The following is a 19,692-nucleotide window of genomic DNA, read 5'->3' as shown; positions in this document are numbered from 1 at the left end:
GGGCGCTCTGGTGACCACTGCTCCCTGAACAAACCCCTGCAGGTTACTGCTCAGGGGCAGCGAGGGGCCAGCCACACATCAGGACGCCGTGAGGGGAACAGGTGAAGAAGCAGTGTGACACTGCTGGGCCCAGACGCACTGCGTTGCTGCCTCCTGAAGCACAGCCCAGGAGCTCCAGCCGGGCCTGGCCTGGGTGCCCTGTGGTTGGGAAAGGCTTTCTGGAGGGATTTGCCCTAAAGGAGCCTTCAGGTCTGTGGATGAGCCAGAGGAGGGGGGTGAACAGCAGGGAAGGAGGGACTGGAAGGGAGCTGGGCAAGGGCCCAGGGTGAGGCAGGGGCACCTGAAATATGGCGAACAGACGCTTCCCATGGCCTTGGCTCAGCCCTCCTGTAGAGCGGCCACACTTGCCCACACCTCGCCCCAGCACAGCACCTGCGCTGGGTGCGCACTCAGGCTCTGGCCCTGGAGCAGAGCTGGGGCCATGGTGGAAGACCCAGGGGACCTCCCAAGACAGAAACTAGCTGCAGAGGTCCAGATGGCTAGGGGGCAGGGGAGTAAAGAAAGGCATCCCACCTTGAGCACACAGACAAGAGAGCTGAAAGCACAAGGCTGCTGCCCCTCAGGGGGCTTCACATCCCACTTCACAATGCCTGTGCTATTCTACCCAGGGGCATACCTCAGGGGGCTCCTAGCCCTTGGAGAAACAGGAGTGGTCACCTAAGAAGCCCTGTATCGCGCAGCATGAAAAATGAGCCAGGTAACAGGGCACCATGCGTTGTGAGCACATTTAATAAAGAAAGCTAACTGCTCCCAGTGGCTGCCTGGATCCTGTGGCAGAAATGGTGGGTGCCCTTCCTTTCTGTGGCCATGAAGGACATTTCCTGGGTAAGGGCTAAGCGCTACTCTTGGTACTGTCCCCTTCTGACCCTCACCAGGAGCTGCATGGTTGGAGCAGCATCTGATCCCACCTGGAGTGTGTGGGGTCCCAACAGTCCCCACAGAGGTATCAGGATCTCTCTCTCCAGCTGGTTCCAGAGCGCCTGGCTGCTCCAGAGATACAGAGGCTTCTGACTCCGTGCATGGCTGGAGACCAGCAGACGTGGCACAGAAGTAAGCTCTGCCATTCCTCTTACTTTGGGGCCCTGGCACCTTTTGCCCCAACAGTCAAGCTTCCTAGGGTCGAAAAAAACTCTTCCATTTCCCTCTGCAACAGCTGGTTCCTCCTCTCCGCATCCTCCCGTGCCCGCTCAGAGTTCCGCAGCTTTATTTCCAGCATGATGTATTTTTTCTTTTCCTGGTCCAGTTCTTCTTCTAACCGAGACATTCGTTTTCTCAGGTCAGCACTCCCTTCTTCGATTCTGAAAGTCAAGGAGAGATGCTGTTGGAGACTCTGCGGGCAGGTTCACTGTCCCATGGGTGTACCCTGCTTGCGCTCACTGTGGGTTGAAGGGTCAGGCCAGGCCATGGCAGCAGGAGGACACCCCGGCTCATCTGCTCCTCACAAGAACCCCAGTACTTCACCTGTGAGCAAACTGTCCCCTGCCATAGCTCCCCTCAGCGTGCGATCCTGAAATGTCAACACAAGGATCTGTGCCTTCGGTGCCTCCCTGGGTCTGCATTTGCCCCTCTAGTGCAGTATGGGATTCCTGCCAGCTGGCAGGAACAGCACAGGCCCCTCCATAGGGAGGGTTGGGACTTGGACTGTCCCCTGGCCTTTGCTCCTGTGCTGTGGCCTCCCCTCCTACAGCTCCCCACACCGTCCCCACGATCCAGCCACACGTGGCGACCCACAGAAGATCCCGTGGGGTGGTCACTTCCATTCCTGCTTGCCTGTCATGTTCAGCTCAAGCGCCCCCAACATGATGCTGCTTCCTGTGATCCTCCCCAGCAGGTCCCAGTGGTGCTCCTCTGCACCATCAGAGCCTATACCACATGCTTCCATGCAGGTTCATGCCGCAGTGTGCCAAGGTTGGCACGGCCGTCTTTTTGGCCAGACGACCAGCTTCTGTCTGTTCGAAGGGACACACTTGAGCCCAGCCCCTGGGAACACATGCTGGATTTTAAGGCCAGCCTGGTGACCTGTGAGCCACATGGCTGTGGGCAGGACACAGGCCACACTGAAATGCAGAGGGTGACTGCTCCTCAGAGCAGTAACCATGGGCTGGAAGATGCCAGGGGCCCAGCACAGTGCCTGGTATGTGGTGCATGATGAACAAACACGGATTCCCCAACCCACCAAAATGAGGCCTCCATCCTCATCACTGAGTGTGCAGCATGGTCTGAGCCCTCCCCACCAGGAGCACAGGCAGCTGTCAGAGAGAAGCCACCTACCTCCCCACTGCTGCCCCTGGGCTCGGGCCTGGACCTCCCCTGTTCCTTCTCTGCCAGGCTCAAGACTCCAAGCCCCAACTACATGCTGATGACTCTGCACCATTTCATCAGCATCTCCGACTTAAAGGGTCCTGACCCTCATCTGCAGACCACTCTTCCGCAGCCCTGGTGCACTCCCTTGGTGAATACCTTCCTTCAGCTGCTCAGCTGAACAATGATGTCCTCCCCTAAGTCCATTCCTTTTCTTGGTCCCATATCTGATCAGCTAGCAAAACCTTTGGGCTCTGCCTTCAAAATATGCTCAGCACCTGGCCGCTTCCCCTACCTCCACCTGCTGCCCCATAGGGCCACACCCCCCATAGGTCAGGCCTAGACCCCCACACCTCCTAACTGGTCTGTTCTGCCCTTGGCCCCTGGCAAGCTCTGCTCGGCATGGCACCCAGGTGTGCCTGTCCAAGTGCCCAATGTACCAAGACCCTCCATCAACTTCACACTTCATTCTCATCTCACTCTGCGAAAGACCAGAGCATTGTCCCCGCCCCACACATCTCCAGTCCCCAGCCCCTGACTCTCCCCGCCTGTAGGGGTCCTGGGCTCAGTGCTGGCTACAGCTCTGGGGTCTCCTTCCCAGGGCCCTCCAACCTTCTATCCTGAGGCTCCTCTCCGCTCCCCTCCATGCTGCCCTATGTTCCCCTCCTTCATCTCCCTTCTAACACACCGTGTATTTTTCAGAAGGTATCGTGCTTACGGTCTTTGTCTCCCTGCAATCCAAATAAGAATGCGGACAGAGATTTGGATCAGTTTTTGCCACAGCTGTGGCCACCTGCACAGCATCTGGTACTTCACAGGAAACAGGTTCTCTTTTGGGAATGCACGAAGGAAGGCTGACTCCCCAGCAGGGCCCTGGGGAGGGGCTCTGTCCAGAGTCCTGGGAGCCAGGACAAGGCCAGCCTCACCCCACCCCCCACCCGATGGCTCCATACTTCCAGAGAACAGGACACACATTCCCCAACCACCTGCTGGACGGGACAGGTGCTAATGCCCTCGCTTTCCTTCCTGTGCTCAGAGACCCTCCTCACTCTAGACCCTCCCTCTAACCAAGACAACAGCCCAGACCACTCTGCTAGTGAGGACAGGCCCTCCACAAGGGCTACCACTGCTGTCCCTTTCCCTCTGGGAACCTCATCTTACCTGCAGCCAGTAGGCAGGAGTTAATGCAAGCAGCAAAGGTTCCTGAGTGCTGCCATCCACTGTGGGTCACTTAACACTCAGGACAAATGGGTGAGGTCACTGGGGCCCAAAGATCCTGCCAGGGACACTCAGCCAATCCCTGGTGGAGCTGGGACTAGAATCCAGGTAGTCTGACCCGGAGTCCAACAGTCCTGCATCTCCCTTGAGAAACCAGACCTCAGAGCAGGCCAGAGGAGCTCCACGGACTCAGCACACAACTGGCAAAGCTGGTCCAGTCCAGCCTTCTGTTCTGCATGGTAAGAGTTCCCACACGCCCTGGAGTTTGGCCTGTGAGCGCATCTGCAGCAGATAGCGTCTTCTACTATATTTCTGGAGGCCCTTGGGTTCTACTGATGCTATTTCCTTTCTCGGCTCCATCCTATGGGTCCTTCCAGCCCTGGCTCAGGCACTGCCTGCTGCGACCTTCCCCATGGCAGGGGCCTCTGCCCTCAAGGTCCCCCCTCTCCTGTCTCTTCCTTTTGCAGACACGGTGCCTGCACATGCCTGGCACTCTCCAGCACCCAGAGAACAGCTGTCAGCAGAACAAAAGGGCAATGGCTGCCATTCCAGCTCCCAGTGGAAATCACAGGTTCAGAATGGGCAACAGGAATGCCTTCCACCTCCATTCACTGCCTCTAATGGAAAAAGGAATTCCCTGCTAGTGGGTGGGACCCAGGTGAACAGGTCAGCCGACTAATGGGGACCTGCAGCGAGAGGGGCCAAGGAGTCTGCAATGCTAAGGGAAACCCAGTGCACTGGAGAACCCGGCCTCCAGGAGCTGAGGTTCCTCACTGCAGAGGGGAACCCCATCCTCATGGGAGGCTGGAACTCCGGCCCTCTGTTAATGAGATTGCAAGTCTCAGGGTGCAGCACAACCATCCTGTGACAAGGGTGGGCACAAGGACTTGGTTCAGCAGGGAAACTGGATTCTGATCCCATCAAGGAAGGGGTCCTCACTTCTAGCCTGGCTGGTCTGGGGCCTCAGCACTTCCCGGCGCCCAGCATCCGGGCTATGGGCCCCTGTACTGGGACAGGCCTGGGACCTGCAGGGTCCTGCCCCCTCCCCCCTGGCTGCAGACTGCACACAGACTCTGTTCCCACCTGTGTAGCAAAGGCCCCCGGTGAGCTGGGCAGGCATTCCCACTCACATGGAGTCAGCAGGCCTCTGCAGCACTGACTGCGTGCCAGACTGACTGCGTGCCAAGCCTGCCAGTCCCAGGGCTTTCCCAGAGCTAGGATTCCCCTCTCTGAGGCTGGCTTCCAGGGCCAGTGGCTGGGGAGTCAGAGGCCGACGCCCATGTGTCAAGAGCACAGCTTTCCTGCAGGCTCCACCCCGTTACAGGAGGCTCCATGGGGCAGCACGTTACCTTTTCACACTCCTTTCGTACTCAGTCCGCTGGCGGCACAACTCGGCCCTGAGCTCAGTGACCAGCCCCTGTAAGGCCTCGGAGCGGCGCGCGTGCTCTCGGGTGGGGCTGCCCGGCTCGCTTGGCTCGCTGTTGCTGGCACCCGTCCCCGTCTCGTCCAGGCTGTGGTCCAGGTCCAGGGACTTGGGGTCCTCGCTGCTGCTGGGGAGCGGGGACGGCTCCAGGGCCCAGTCGGTGTGCAGGGAGCTGCGGGCAGACGAGTCGCTGGCGCGGCAGGCCGTGCAGCTGCTGAGCGAGCCCCCCACGGACGACTCGCTGGAGGCCCCGGACCACACCATGCTGGCCACGCTGGGTATGCCGGGCACCAGGCCCGGCGCGGGCACATTGTCGTAAGTGGAGAGTCTCTGCACGGAGCCCGAGTCCTTGAGCCGGTCTCCCGATGAGGCCCGGCGGTGGCCACGCAGAGAGGACAACCCGTTCATGAACCAGTTCCCGCCGGAGGAGATGATGGGCACCTCCAGGGATGAGCCGCCCCCCTTCGGGCTTCCCGATCGGGATCCCGGCTGACGGAAGGAGGACTTCCAACTGGGCAGGGTCTGCACCTTCTTCCCAGGGCTGCACCGGCTCCCCGGTCCCGTGGGGGCCGTTCTGGAGAGCACCGCCACGGCCGCCCCGTCCAGGGAAGAGGTCCTGTGCGCGGGCAGGCCGGGGTCGCAGGGCTCTCCCTGGCTGTCTCTGGTGACCTCCTCGGAGCCCCACCCCACTGCACATTGCGGGCCCCTGCGCGGGGAGGTGGACCCTTCCGGGGCTGGTGCCGTGAAGAGCTGGCCGTGTTTGCGGATAAGGACAGTCATCAGGTGCTGGACGAGGGAAGTGCCTGCCGGAAAGAGAGGCGGAGAAGGGCCCTGCTGCCAGCCACCCGGCCCAGGGTCGCTCTGCCAGTCATGGGGACCCAGCTTCGTGGGAGCTGGCCCTGTAGCCAGAGCCAGGCCGCCCCTCAAGGGAGCCTTCATCCGCCCAGAAGAAAGAACCACACACCCTTCAACTCCAGGCAGGACAGCAGGATGGGGCCGCAGAACCATCTTCCTCAGGCACAGAGCCACAAGCCGGGGAGGAAGCACTGTGCCTGCGCTCACGACCTCCAGCCGGGGTGGGGTGAGGAAGCAGGCACCAGGGCTGCAGGGTGAGCAGGTGGCAGGTTGGAACTGGAACCTGGGACCTGAGATGCCAGAACTCTCTCGGCTGCCCCATGTCACCCCCGTGCTGCTGACAATGGCCATGCCTGAATGTCCACACTCTGGGAGCACAGGGCTCTGGGAGAGGGAATAGAGCCATCTTTCCTGTGTGGGGGCACACACATACAATTGCACACACAGTGCACCCCGCCCACCCCTAAAATCCCCCCACAATCACACATACAATGCACCCCATCCACCCCCAAAGTCTCACACACACATACAATTGGACAAACAATGCACCCACCCAGCCTCCCCAAATCTCCCAACACACAATTGCACATATAATGCCCACTCCCCAAAATCCCACACACATAAATGACACACACAGTGCACTCTGCCCAGGTTCCCCAAAGCTCATACACACACAAGTGAACATACAAAACCCCCACCCAGCCTCCCCAAATCCCCCCATACACAATCGCACAATGAACCCCACCCACTCCCCAAAATCCCCCCACACACAATTGCACACAGAATGCACCCTCCCCAAATTCCCCCATATACAATCACACACATAGTGCACCCTGCGCATCCCCCAGAATCCCACATACATATAATCTCACACACACACAATCCCCTGTCTCTAGGCCAAGGCCTCTGAGATGCAGCCCCAGTGCTGGGGACTCAGTTCCTACGGTGGTGGGGTGGGGGCCCACAGCGGAGGTGGGCAGTGTAGGAAGGACCTTGGCATCTACCCAGTTGCCTCATTCCCTCCCACCACCCTCACCACAAAGGCCAGACTCTAGGAGGTCCCCAGGTGGGAGGGAGGGCTGAGCGCCGGGGTAGACTCTCCCACTGAAGTTGACTAGGAATCCTGGAAGAAGTCAAGGAAAGAATTCTGAGGCCAAGAACATAGGTGAGGCAGGAACTCCATGAAGCAGGCAGGGCAGGCCTCCACCTCAAGCATCTGTACCACCAGGCAGGTGGGAGCTTGTGTTTTCCTGGCCTCATGGGGCCCTGGGGTGGGAGACCAGCCAGGACAGACCAAAGTGGGGACTTCAGCAAAAGCACTCCACCATGTCCCTCCACATGGGATAAGAGCAAGAACAGCCTCAGCTGTGGGCTTCCTGTCTGAGCAGCACGCCTCTCACGCATACTCCACTGGGGACAGTGTTTCATGGGCCCTATGAGGTGGGCTCTCTCTTCTACGGCAGCCTACACCTGTGCCCTTTGCTAAGTCTGGCTAACTGGCCTCTGGTGAGTCCCCTCGCCTCTCCTGGCCTCAGTTTCCTCATCTGTAAAGAGGGGGCGATTACCACAGCACAGGCTGGTTGTAAAGCCTGAAATGAGGTGATACAAACAAGGCACTTAGTAGAAGCTTACTGAAAGCAGCTGCTGTTGCTGCTTTTTTTTTTTTTTTTTTTGGAGATGGAGTCTTGCTCAGTCGCCCAGGCTGGAGTGCAGTGGCACGATCTCAGCTCACTGCAAGCTCCGCCTCCTGGGTTCATGCCATTCTCCTGCCTCAGCCTCCTGAGTAGCTGGGACTACAGGTGCCCACCACTACGCCCAGCTAATTTTTTTTGTATTTTTAGTAGAGACGGGGGTTTCACCGTGTTAGCCAGGATGGTCTCGATCTCCTGACCTCGTGATCCGCCCGTCTCAGCCTCCCAAAATGCTGGAATTACAAGCATGAGCCACCGTGCCCAGCCTGTTGCTGCTATTTTTAATCACTTATTGTTATTTATCATAAATCCTCCAGGGTTTGCAAAGCTGACATCCAGGAACCTATGACAATTGCTTAATTGTAAAAGAAAAGTAAACATGTCTGTGTTCAAGGGCAAGAGTGCTGACCTCTCCCATCCCTCCAGCCTCTTCCATCCACAGAAACCACTGGCCATTCTAATTGCACCCAGTGACTTGCTGCTGCCCATCTCAGGGCAAAGTTCCTTTTTATCTTATAGCTGGACCTCATGGGGGTCGGCGGGGTGAGGTCTGCAGAAGCTCCTGCCAAGTTCCCCGAGATGGAGATGTGCCACCTGAGCCACCCCTCCTGCTGGCCTGGCCCTGGGCCGGGATGGTTCTGAGGACTTGCCCCGGGCCAAGATGAGCCCAGACCCCAGCAGCACCCAGGGCCACCAGGTACACCTCCCACTTACCTTCCATGATGGTTACTGGGTCCTCTACCTGTGGCCGCAGAATGTTAGGTCCAAAAACGGTTGCCAGGTTCTGGACACTCATCTTGTTGACATTTGAGTATGCCTGAACTTCATCCAGAAACCTGCAAAGTAAGGAAGCAGCAGTCATCAAAGAAGCAAGTTCTGGCACCCAGTCTCCTGTGAGTGGCCTGGACGCCCCACCGCACCCCTGCCGAGCCCTGCTGCCTGTGGGCTTTTGCCCACTGGGTGCAGCCTGCCTCTGCCAGGCTCAATGAGGGCAGGCTTCCCTTGGGGCCCGAGAGGGCCATCAGAAGCAAAGCTCACTGGGACAAGGGCCCACCGCTATTTGCGTGAAAGGAGGACATGACGCTGCACATTGCAGTGTGCACAAATTCTGGGAAGTCCCAGACCTTAGTCAGCACTGCCCCTGCATGCTCCTTCTCAGTGTCTAGGATGGGGATACATGAAGGGTTGGGGGTCAAGGGGCAGATGCCTAGGGGGACAGGATGGCAAGAAGCACCCAGGAGGGACAGAGGTATTATCTACCCAGGGCTGTTTAAAACCAGCTGCTCCCATGGGACTATAAGCTTCATGAACTCAGGGTCTGCATTTTTCCACTCCCAGCTTCATCCACGCTGGGTGAGGCTGTGCAGGGTGGGGGAATGACCCGGGCACCCCTCTGACAAGGAAGAGTTATGTGTCTCGCTGTGGGGCTGGGGAGTGTGGAGCCAGTGCAGGCAAGTGTGGTTCCCCTCCTGCCACACCACTTACTTGCAGATGTATCTGAGCAGGTTGTAATTGGCCTGAGGAAGGTTGCTCACTTGTTTAGCCAACTCCAGAGTGCCCTTAGGAATGAATAACAGAATTTTAAACACCAGCAATGAGGCCCCTCGTCCTTCTCTGACTGCGAGGAGGGGTGGGCAAGGAGAAGCGAGGTGGGGGCTATGGCGGCCCAGCCCCAACAGATCAGAGGGCTCCACCACCTCCACCTCCCCTCAAGGAGTGGCCAGGGCCCAGCTGTGACCTCCTGGGAAGCTAACTTGCTTCTAAGGAGCTGGAGTGAGGGGTGAGCCTCTACGGGGCCAGTGGAGGAATGTCAGGGCCAGCACTCAGCTCACTTATCAAGACACAAATATTTGCCAGATAATGAGCCCTCAACTCCCACAGGGCCACAGGGGAGGCAAACGGTCCTTCCCTGACCCTGAGCCACCTGGGGCTGCAAACCAGCACCTGCGTGGGTGGGAACGGGAGGGCTGGCTCATTGGTCCTGGGAGCCAACTCAAATTCTTTTGGGAAGGAAGCAAGATATAAATAAAAGATCTCCCTGTTTCTGAGCCCATGACAGGCCCGAGTGGCCTGAGTCAGGTACGAGGAGTGTGAGCACCTACTGGTGTGGCAGCCAGAGCTGGGCACCCCGGACCCACCCCTCCCAGGGACCAAGGCTGCAGACAGGTATGGCTCCAGACAGACAGCAGGATGCCCCGGCCCCTCCCCGACCTGAGCAGGATGGCCTGGCCCCTCCACCAGCCGAGCAGGATGCTCCAGGCCTCCACCACACCCCCAACACAGAGCAGGCCTCCACAGGATCCATGTGCCATGAAAATTCATGAAAAGTCAAAGTCTGTGTCCTGAGTCTACAGGCCACCACCCAGCCAGCCCATCTCCCAGGAGCTATCCCAGGAGCCACTGACCTCCCCCTCGTCCTTGGTGAGCAGCTGGGCGCAGCTGAGGAAGTCCTCGTACCTGGCGAAGGGGACCACAGGCTCGGGGAGCTCCCGCAGGTAGAGCTTCAGCAGGGAGGCCACCGTGTGCACGTCTGTTGTGCTGGGGGCGGGAAGGGAAGAGGACAGGTGTGTGAGGTCTGGGATGCCAGGGGACTTCAGGGGTGACTGGTACCCCCTGATGCCAAGGGGCAGCCTCTGGTCTCAGATGCATGCTTGGGCGCACTGGGGGCTGCATCTGCGGCCAGCTGCCTTGGTCAAGGAAAGGCCAGTGCTGCTTCTGGGAGCAGTGGACAGGGCTGGGGCAGGGGCGACTAAGTATCCATGGCCAGGAGCTCCAGCTCAGGGACCACCCATCATGCCTAGGCACCTGCTCAGAACCCCTGAGTCTGTGTCAGTCCATTCAGGACCTGCTCCTGTCCTGGGTAGACTGCGCAGGACTCCAGGGACTGCAAAGCCACAGGGCCCTGCAGGGCATAGCTGCTCCACCCTAGCAGCTGCCCTGGGCCGGAGGAATCAAGTGTGATATAGGTCAGGTTGCACAGGGGAGGGCCCTGGGACATGGGCCAGGGAGCCCCTTCCACAGGCCTGGTGGCCATCCCAAGGTCCCCTGCAGGATGATGTGGAAGCCGCCTGCTCTGCGGTAGGAACAGCTATCCTGCAGGCCCTCCATAGGTGCTGCCAACCCCCAGCCTGAGCTTGCACTCTCCACTGCACTTGACCTTGGCTGGAGTGGGAGGAGCTGCATCAAAGGCGCCCACAGTGCAGGGCTGCTGGCTCCTTGTCGGGGAATCCCACTCCCCAGAATCCCAACGGCAGGAGCAGGTCGGAGGTCAGGCCCTTTCCTCTCTTCCTGTCCACTGTGGGGACACCTGGGCTTCTAAGCTCATCACCTCCTCTCCAGTGCCCCAGGAGTCCACTCCAGGCCTCAGTCTCCTGCTCTGGCTTGGAGCTGCCAACGCAGAAGTAGACCAGCTGTGGATGGTGGTGACAATGGGCCTGGCGCAGTCCTTCCCTGGGTCCTGTGTGGGGTCTGCAGTTCAGGTCCTAAACGAGAGCCTTGGCATCTCCTCTGAGTTTGCACTCCAAGCCGTATACGGGCCCCAGGTTTTTCATCTACCTGTCTAGGACCATGGACTTAAACCCTGGACTGCATTTCCCTCAGGAAAGATGAGCCCGGGGCCAGGAGACTGTGGCTGTGCCATTATGCTATCACCTGACCCCTGATGGATCCCAGGCTAGGCTCACTGAGATAAATACCTTCTGGCCCTGACACTTGGGATTCTGGGGTTCCATGTATCCATATGCACCCCAAATCCATATACCTGGGGCCCCTCCTTTCCTGAGGCTCAGTGACTCTTGGTTTGGCTGGGTCCAGTCAGCCCCCACCCTACCCCTCTTCCCTCTCCAGCAAGACGTGTTGCTACCACACCCTACTCGGCCTTCTCCGGGGCCATGTTCCTGGCCAGCTGCCCTGGGGGAGGGGCAGGAGGCAGGAAAGTGTGGTTGGGAGCCAGCCCGCATGTCTTCCCCTTTCCTGCAGCTGGGGGACGGAGCGCTTCTGCCCTGGCTGAGTGGACACAGAGCCACCCCTCCTCTGCAGACCTGTCTGGCTGCATCCCTGCCCTGAAGGGTCCTGCTGCTTGGCCCTGTCTGACCCCCCATCTGCTCAGCACCTGAGCTCTTACTTCCTTTCCTCGCCCCTCCCTCCCTTCCTCCTTCCCCACTGCAGTGCCTTTCCTCCAACAGCTGTCGCCAGGCCTTTTCTTGAGGCTTTTCCCTAAACTGCTGTCCCCTTCCTCCCTCCAACAAGACCCAAGGAGAATTCTATACAGCCTGCGGCCCTGTGTGTGCCTCCCCAGCCTGTGGGCCTCCCAGCATGCGGTCACGTTAGTGCAGGCGGAGGTTGGGGGCAGGGGTGGGGCAGAGAGGGCAGCAGCTGGTCAGGGGACGCGGTGCCTGCCCTTGGGGCAAACCGGCCCTGGTGGTCAGTGCCACCCACAGCAAGGCGACCCTCCATCTATCACCTCTCCGTACCCAGGGAACCCCCCTGCCCACGCCAACACCAGCATCTATGCAGAACACGCCATGCCTCCAGCCTGGCCCCGACTTGCCTCACTCCCCTAGAGTCCATTTCTCATCACCCAGCCCCACTTCTTCGACCTGCCCCCAAGCCAGGCCGCCTGCTTAACCGCACCTGGGTGTCCACAGGGCTCCTCCCTGAGCAGCCCAGTCCTGCCATCTGCAGCACCCCGGGAGGTTCCCGACCACTAGGCCCAGGACTGGTGTCCCTGGTGTTTACTTATTATCTGTCAAGACCCCTTAGAATTTCTAATGCATGTGGGTGCCCCTCCACCCCTAGGCCTCCCAGCAGTCCCTCACTCAAAGGATAGGAGCTGAGGGAGTAAGAAGAGTCTGGCAGCCAGGAGTCCATGCAGCCCTGGGCTCCGGCTCACAAGAGGCCATCCTCACAGCTCAGCAGCGGGGCGGCAGCCTGGGAGACGGACAGCCCAGTGCCCAGGGGACACCGTGCTGGGAAGGGGCAAGTATGGGCCAGCTCCAGCCACTGAGGCTTCCAGGCCTGTTGAGGCTTTAGCACAAGAGAAGCCCAGGACCTGGGGCTAAAGGGGACCTTCTTATAGAGATGAGCAGGAAGGTGAGGAGCGGCTTCGTGGGGAAGGGGCCAGGCTAGCAGCCAACACCCCGGGAGGCGGGCAGGCCATGGCCTTGGGGACAGAGCTCCATCCCGGGACTCTGTTGGAAGTGGGTGAGGAGGGGACCCTCTGTTGGGGGTGGGTGGGGGGGGGACCCTCTGTTGGAAGTGCGTGAGGAGGGGACCCTCTGTTAGGGGTGGGTAGGGAGGGGGACCCTCTGCTGGGGTTGGGTGGGAAGGGGAGCCTCCATCAGGAGTGGGTGGGGAGGGCCCCTCTCTGGGTACAGCTGCAGAGCCAGAGGAGCTGCCATGGAAATGGCGGAAAGTGGGAAGGATGGCCTCAGATACCCTAGGAGGAGTTTCTAAAGGGAGAAGAAACCAAAGCCCAGGACCACCGTGGCAATATGGGGGCCACTGCTGAGATGGGGGTGGAGGGACAAGGCCAACATGCCCACCATGGAGATGGCCCTCCAGACACAATTCCGGAAGCAGGGTAGAAGCAGCCAGAGAGGGAGAAGGCAGACAGGAGAGGGCCCCCAAGACACAGGGAAGGTTGCCCCAGGCTGCTGGGAGACAGAGAGTCAGGTCTGCATGGAACTCACCCTGGGGTGCCCAGTTGCCTCTCAAGGGAGCTTCAGCAGGCAGGCCAGGTGCAGAAAGGAGGCTGAGCATGCCAGGAACCCACCTTGGGAGAGCAGGTGGGCCCAGGTGGAGACCCGCCCAGCAGGATGGGAGAAGCTCGGCAGGGGAGGTGAGGTGCAGACGGCCTGCGCCACTCCAGGGGGCCCCAGCAGAGTTTGAGTAGGGGAGTGGCAAGATCTGATCTGTGTCTTCAGAAGCCCCTCAGGTAGCATCAGGCACTAGGGCAGAGCATCTGATCCTGGGGAGCTTCCAAAAGTCCTGGTTCCCAGGCCTTACCCAGGTGACATTATTTGAAGCAATCTGCAACCCTAACGCTGAGACACAAGATGGAAGAGGCCTGGCTGGCTGAGGTTCAGCATGGACCACAAGCTCACTGAGCGTCAACACTGGGATGGAGCTTCACAAAGCTCCAGAGGAAGGGTCCCCCATACCTCCCTGGGTGGAGTACTGCTAGGGAACATGGTCAATCCTGGACTCCACATCTAAGGAGAGGAACCGACACCCTCCCCTGGCTGCAGTGATGGGTCTGGGAAAGAGCTGAGGGGCTGAGTGTTCTGCCCCCAGAGGAGAAGCCCTGGGAGGCCAGGGCTGCCTGTGGGTCCTGGTGGGCCCATCCTGGGGCAGATCCAAGAAGAAAGGGCAGAAGCCCCATAGAGGGTGGGTTTTCTTGATGTAAGAAGAACTCTATGAAAACCTGCCCCATAATGGGTGGGGCACTGTTGGGGGAAAAGAGTCCCCAAACAGCCCTGGACTGGGGGTAGAGTTGGCTCCACCCAGGGGCATCCAGGCTCTAGGTAAGCCCCCATGATGGGTAGGATGGACATGGCCCCAGGACAGATGGAGGAGACTCGCTCTCCTGTCCCCAGAACCCAGGAGGAGGGGACCCGAGCTGCTGTGCCATCTTGCCATCGATAGAGCGTGGGGGTAGGTCACCGGAGGAAGCACGGCCAAGAGACAGACTCCACAGAAGGCCTGGGGTCCCGGATACAGCTGCACCCAGTCTGTCCTCACATGGCAGCCAGCAGAGGTCCTTTTCCTCCGGCCTGGGTCAGGTTTTTTAGCATGTGCAGGGGAGGCAGGCTATGTGGATGTGAGCTGGCCTTGTGTGTGGCAGGCACCCATCCTGAGAAGGGACCCCAGGCTGGCGGAGTGAGGGTGTGCCCTACACTCTGCCCACTAGGAGGGCTGGCCCACCATCCTGTTGCCAGCCCACCCCTGCCCACTGGAGCTGGTGTCCTGGGTAGGAGCCTGCAGGAGGAATAGACAAGTGGCTCCATCTTACCCCCAATCACAAGCTCACCTGTCAAACAGTGGCTTCTCCCCACAGTCGAAGGAATCCTGCAGGTCCCTCACCAGGTTGGCCTGGCCCGGCATGCGGAACAGCCCCTCCTCAGTGAGCCCGCGCTCCCGGATGAAGTCCACACACTGCTCCACCAGTAGGGGCGCCAGGCGGGGGCCATACTTCCGCTCGTGGTGGACTGTGTCCTCCAGGCGCTGCCCAAAGATCCCTGAGCATAGAGAGGAGCTAGTCACACCCTCCACCACCCAGTTCAGTGTTGGGTGCTCAGGACAATGGAGGGCAGGGGCACTGTTAGGGCTAAAGGTGGCTCCTCTTCAGGAAGCAAATTACACACTGGGAGGATGCATACCAGGAGGCTGGGCCCTGGTCGCCCGGACACATGCTGGGAGGACACACACCAGGAGGCTGGGCCCTGGGCTGCCTGTGGACAGACAGCAGGAGGGAGCAGTGAGCTGGTGGTGTGACCTGGCCCGTGGAGCTTGCCCAAGCCAGGAGCAAATGGCCCTCAGGAGCGTGCATTATGCATGTCATTGATTGGTTTTGCATTCATTCCAAATAAGAAGCCATCCAATGCTTATCAACAGCAGATCTCCTGTGTTCTGTTCTTACCATGGAACATAGTGCAGCAAGGAGAATAAATGAGGCACAGCTCACTGGACAAGACAGATGACATAGTAACGCGAAAACCATAGTCATGACTCAGCATCAATCATCATCAGGAAAATGCAAATCCAAACCACTATCTGATACCACCTCACACCCACTAGGATGGCTACTGTCAAAAGATCAGATAGTAACAAGTGTTGGCGAAGATGTGGAGAAACTGGAACCCTTCCTTGTGCACTGCTGGCAGGATGACAAGATGGTGCAGTTGCTGTGGAAAACAGCACGGCAGTTGCTCAAAAAATTAAAACCAGAATTACCAGTAATCCCTCCCCTGGCTATATACCTAAAAGAATTAAAAGCAAGGTCTCAAAGAGATACTTGCACACCCATGTTCACAGCAGCATCATTCACAGTAGCTGAACCGCGGAAGCAAGCCATGTGTCCATCAATGAATGGAGAACCAAGACGTGGTATTTGCATACAGTAGAACTTGATTCAGCCTTAAAAAGGAGGGAAATTCAGACACGTGCTACAACATGGGTGAACCTGGAGAACATTATGTGAAGTAAAGCATTCACAAAAGGACAAATACTGTGTGATTCCTCTTATATGAAGAACCTGGAGTAGTCAAATTCACAGAGACAGAAAGTAGAATGGCAGCTGCAAGGGGCTGGGGACAGGGGAGATGTCAAGTTAGAATTGAACGGGCACAGAGTCTCAGCTTTGCAAGATGGAAAGCGTTCTGGAGATGGATAGTGCTGATGGTTGCAAGATAATTCGAATGAATGTAATGCTGCTGAACTCTGTGCTTTAAAAATGATGAAGACAGGAAATTTTATGCTAGGTGTATTTTATGAAATTTTTTAAAAATTAGAAAACAAAAACATCATCAGAAACAAAAGAAGCCTAAACCCCAGAGTGCACACTGCATGACTCCATTTATGTAAAGTTAAAGCTAGGCCAAACCCATCTGTGCTGTTAGGCCGGGACATGGTTACCTTGGTAGGTCTGTGACTGGAAGGGATTCAAAGGCTTCTGGGGTTCTGGTAATGCTGTGACTCTCCCCTGGCACTGCTTACCCAGTTATGTTCCTCTTGAGAAAATTCACTGAACTCTACACTTATGACTTGTATACTTTTCTGCATGCTACTCTTAAATAACATTAGCGAAAAGAAATCAGAGACAGAATGATCTAAAACAATACATGACAAGACACCAAATGAGGAATAGAGGAAGAGAGGAAGGAGGCAGAGGAACTTCTGAGAAAATCTATGAAAACTAAATACATCACTAGGCATAGAGGTTCCTGGCAGCCCAGGCAAAGAAGGGAAGGAGTTGAGATCCATAAAGCTGTCTACACCACAGCACAGTAACAGGAGAAACAGACTTCTGCCAGCCCCTAAGCTTTACAAGGTGAGTGCCTGACTCTTTGGAGTGCCTGACATTATTCACACCCACTGTGCAGAGACCTTCCCTGCAGGGTGGCTTGTGGGGTGTTCCAGGGGCAAGATGCCAAAACTCCAGGCTTGGGACTTCTCAGAGACCTGGGCACTGAGCCAGCTAAAAGTGGGGCTCTATTTGTCTTACTTAGCTCCCCACTAAGTGGCTATTTTGGAATAAGATACATCGGTCCCTGGTACAGTGCCTGGCACAGAGCAGGACACAGTAAATGCTCCTCCTCACCCTGCTTGACCCAAAAACAAAGTGTATAAAACCTGAAAGGTGAAGACTCTTCCTTTGAGAACACATGCCCATGTGGGCTGCACCTGCTGGATGCCAGCAATGCTTTAGGGAGAAGTGTGTGTGCACATGTGTGCATGTAGGGTGGGCTTGTGTGTGCATATGTGTGCACATGTGCTGGATGTGGGCTTGTAAATGTGTGTGCGTGTGTGTGCGTATGTGTGCATGTGGGGGGTGTGTGCATGGGCATGCACACATGGTGGGGGCATGTGAGTGTGAGGAGAGTACTGAAGTAGCTACACACGGTGCTGTGGTGCCAGGTGCTGTTCTGAGCATTTTACAAATATCAGCACATTTAATCCTAACCATCTTGATAACTTAGGGACTACACTATCACTGTAACCATCATCATCATCTTGACTTTTGCCTGTTCAGTTTGCAGGATGTTTGAACTGATAGGCATGGGGTCTTAAGAATGTGCCCAAGTTCACTCAGTATGCATGACAGGGACAAGGGTCCAACCCAGGCAGTCTGGCTCCAGGTATAGAGAATGTACTTGGCCACATGGTTGCTTGGCACCCACGTTGGTGTGGAGATACCTATGCGATGCCCCCAACCCAGCACCAGCAGTTCCTGAAAATGCGGGTCATGCGAACAGAAAACAGGCAGAGGTTGCAATACTAACACGAAGGGAAAGCTGCTCCCGCCTGGGATCTGGTGGGCAAGACCAGGTGCCCCTGCCCAGAAATGGGGCCCAAGGGGCCATTCATCAGCCTTGAGCACAGCGGGTGATCCTGCTGCAAGCTTGGCCTGCTAGCTGCCTGGGGCAGCTCTGAGAAGCCAGTCTGAGGAGGCTCCAGGGCCCACCACTGACAGTGTCCTGGACTTTCCACCACCTCAAGAGTGGCCTGGGCTGGTCCAGGGACACTGAGCCCCTGCTCTCTCTCACCTCAGTCAGGGCTCAACATCTGATGCCTAACAATGAGCCACACTGGTCCACAGATGTGCCTGTTTAGCTCATATGATATTTGAAACATTTTTAAATTAGTTATTTACAATCAAGAGATTTCACATATAAATCTGGATTCCCAGCTTCTCTTCAAAAATTCAGATGTGGTGACACTAGGCCTGAGTTCCAAAAAAAGCAACAATTGCAGAGCTCAGTGGCATCTGTGCCCTTTTGATAGGACACACACTTGCCATTTCTCCGCAGTCCCCACCGTCCCCTCTCACTTCCAACCTAGCCCATGCTCTGCTCATGTGGTCCTGCCAGATATTCGTTCAGCTCTTCTGCTTTGACCTCTGGGGCACAGACTTCCCCCAAGGACATTGGGGCCAGGATAAGTAGGAAAGGTAGCAATGGGAAGCTCCACCTCTCGGGACCAGAGGCCTCTGCTAGGACCTCAAATGAGCAGGCAGTGGGCATCCAGGAGAAAGTGCCCATGGGCAGAGGGTCCCATGAGGGGAGGGGCTGACCTGGCAGTGCCCCTGGTGCCTGCCACCAGCCTCCTGCCTCCCTCCACAAGCACACATGTGTTGCCTTTCCTCCAGCTCTGCCCACTGCTTGAGTGGCATGAATCCGCCTGCCTTCATGGCCCTGTGAGTGGCTAGGGCCTTCTTCCTGGGTAGCGCTTTCCTCTTTGGTCTGGGCAAATTTCCTACTAGTCCTTGGAAGAAAGCTCACAAGTCCCTCCTACGTGAGCTGCCCCAAATCCTCCCTTCAGCTTTCCCTCCCCTGTCACAGCCCTGACTGCCACTACTCCAGACAGCTTGAGGACACTCCCCTCTGCTGGGTTGCTGGACTGCCCACAGCCACACGCTGGGCTTGCAGCAGAGGCCAAGGAGAGCCAGTGAAGGTGGGGACTGAGCTCTCCAGGGCCACCACCCATCCCAACTCACAGCGTTCAGCCCCACCCTCAGCTCACAGCTGACTGAAGGCCACAGTCAAGGAAGAGACGCACAGGGAAAAAATTCCAAAATTCTCTCTGGAGGCCCATGGAGCATGGATAATTCCACCTAGCCATCTCTTGGCTCCAGCCCTGCCTGCTGTCCTATCTCCTACCCCTAAAACTCCTGCCGTCTGTGTGTCCATCCACCTTTCCATAACCCCTGTACTTTGTGCCTGGCCCCACTCTAGGAATTAGAGCGCTGCCCGGAAGGCTGTAAACATTATAAATCTCCCTGGGGCCTCCCCTGCTGCCTGTTCCCCCCCACACACACCATCCTCAGGATAAAGCCTAAACTTGGCAGGCAGGCAAGGCCCTGCCCCACTCCCTCCACCAGCCCCTAGGGGTGCAGAGCCTGGGCCAGCCCACCGTTTGCACAGTGCCCGCACGTCCAGGCAGCTCCCAGCCCCAGCACAACCACTACCCCTCTGCTCCCCCACGGCACCTTCCTGACCACTTTCCCAGAACAAGGCTGGAAGAGTCAGGGAAGGGACATCAACAGGGTCCTGGACACTTCTAGAGAGAAGTTCAGGGAGGAGGTGATGCTGAAACCAACATCTAAAGATGAGCAGGAAGTAGCCAGGTAGGCGGGTGGGGTTGCAGGGCACATGACGGAGGACCATGGGGGTCGGAGGGCAGGGGCGAGGGAGCATGGTTGGCAGCACCCTGCCCTGGCATGGTGGGGCTGGGGTGGGGACACAGGCAAGTAGGTGATGTTCAAGGCCAAAGGTCACAGAGACAAAGATTCTGGGTCTACACCAGCACTGATCTGGTACACGTCCTGGCTAACCCACTGAGGAGAGGTGTTGCCTCCCTTTCTTGGGGCTTAGTCTCTCCATCCATGAAATCTATAAAATGGGACAATCACACCTATCTTTAGGG

General features: G+C 57.6%; 1 protein-coding gene across 8 annotated transcripts in view; it reads right to left on the bottom strand.

Moving 5' to 3' along the window:
* Positions 1-771: 771 nt before the first annotated feature.
* ARHGAP22 (Rho GTPase activating protein 22) overlaps positions 772-19,692 on the bottom strand; it is a 209,421-nt gene continuing 190,500 nt past the window's right edge. For 7 of the 8 annotated variants that reach the window (XM_025397719.1, XM_025397716.1, XM_025397718.1 and 4 more), the window contains 6 exons: positions 14,579-14,786; positions 9,954-10,086; positions 9,034-9,107; positions 8,263-8,384; positions 4,929-5,805; positions 772-1,358 (listed from right to left, as the gene is read on the bottom strand). In XM_025397719.1, the coding sequence (XP_025253504.1) occupies positions 1,130-1,358; positions 4,929-5,805; positions 8,263-8,384; positions 9,034-9,107; positions 9,954-10,086; positions 14,579-14,786 (1,643 nt within the window). In that variant the 3' untranslated portion in view covers positions 772-1,129. The remainder of the gene's footprint in view (positions 1,359-4,928; positions 5,806-8,262; positions 8,385-9,033; positions 9,108-9,953; positions 10,087-14,578; positions 14,787-19,692) is intronic. The other variant, XR_003121249.1, reaches the window with a different exon arrangement.

This window comes from Theropithecus gelada, chromosome 9 (genome assembly GCF_003255815.1).
Source record: "Theropithecus gelada isolate Dixy chromosome 9, Tgel_1.0, whole genome shotgun sequence".
Lineage (NCBI taxonomy): Eukaryota > Metazoa > Chordata > Mammalia > Primates > Cercopithecidae > Theropithecus > Theropithecus gelada.
The sequence above is the reverse complement of the archived record's forward strand: the minus strand, read 5'-3'. Positions and strand labels throughout refer to the sequence as shown.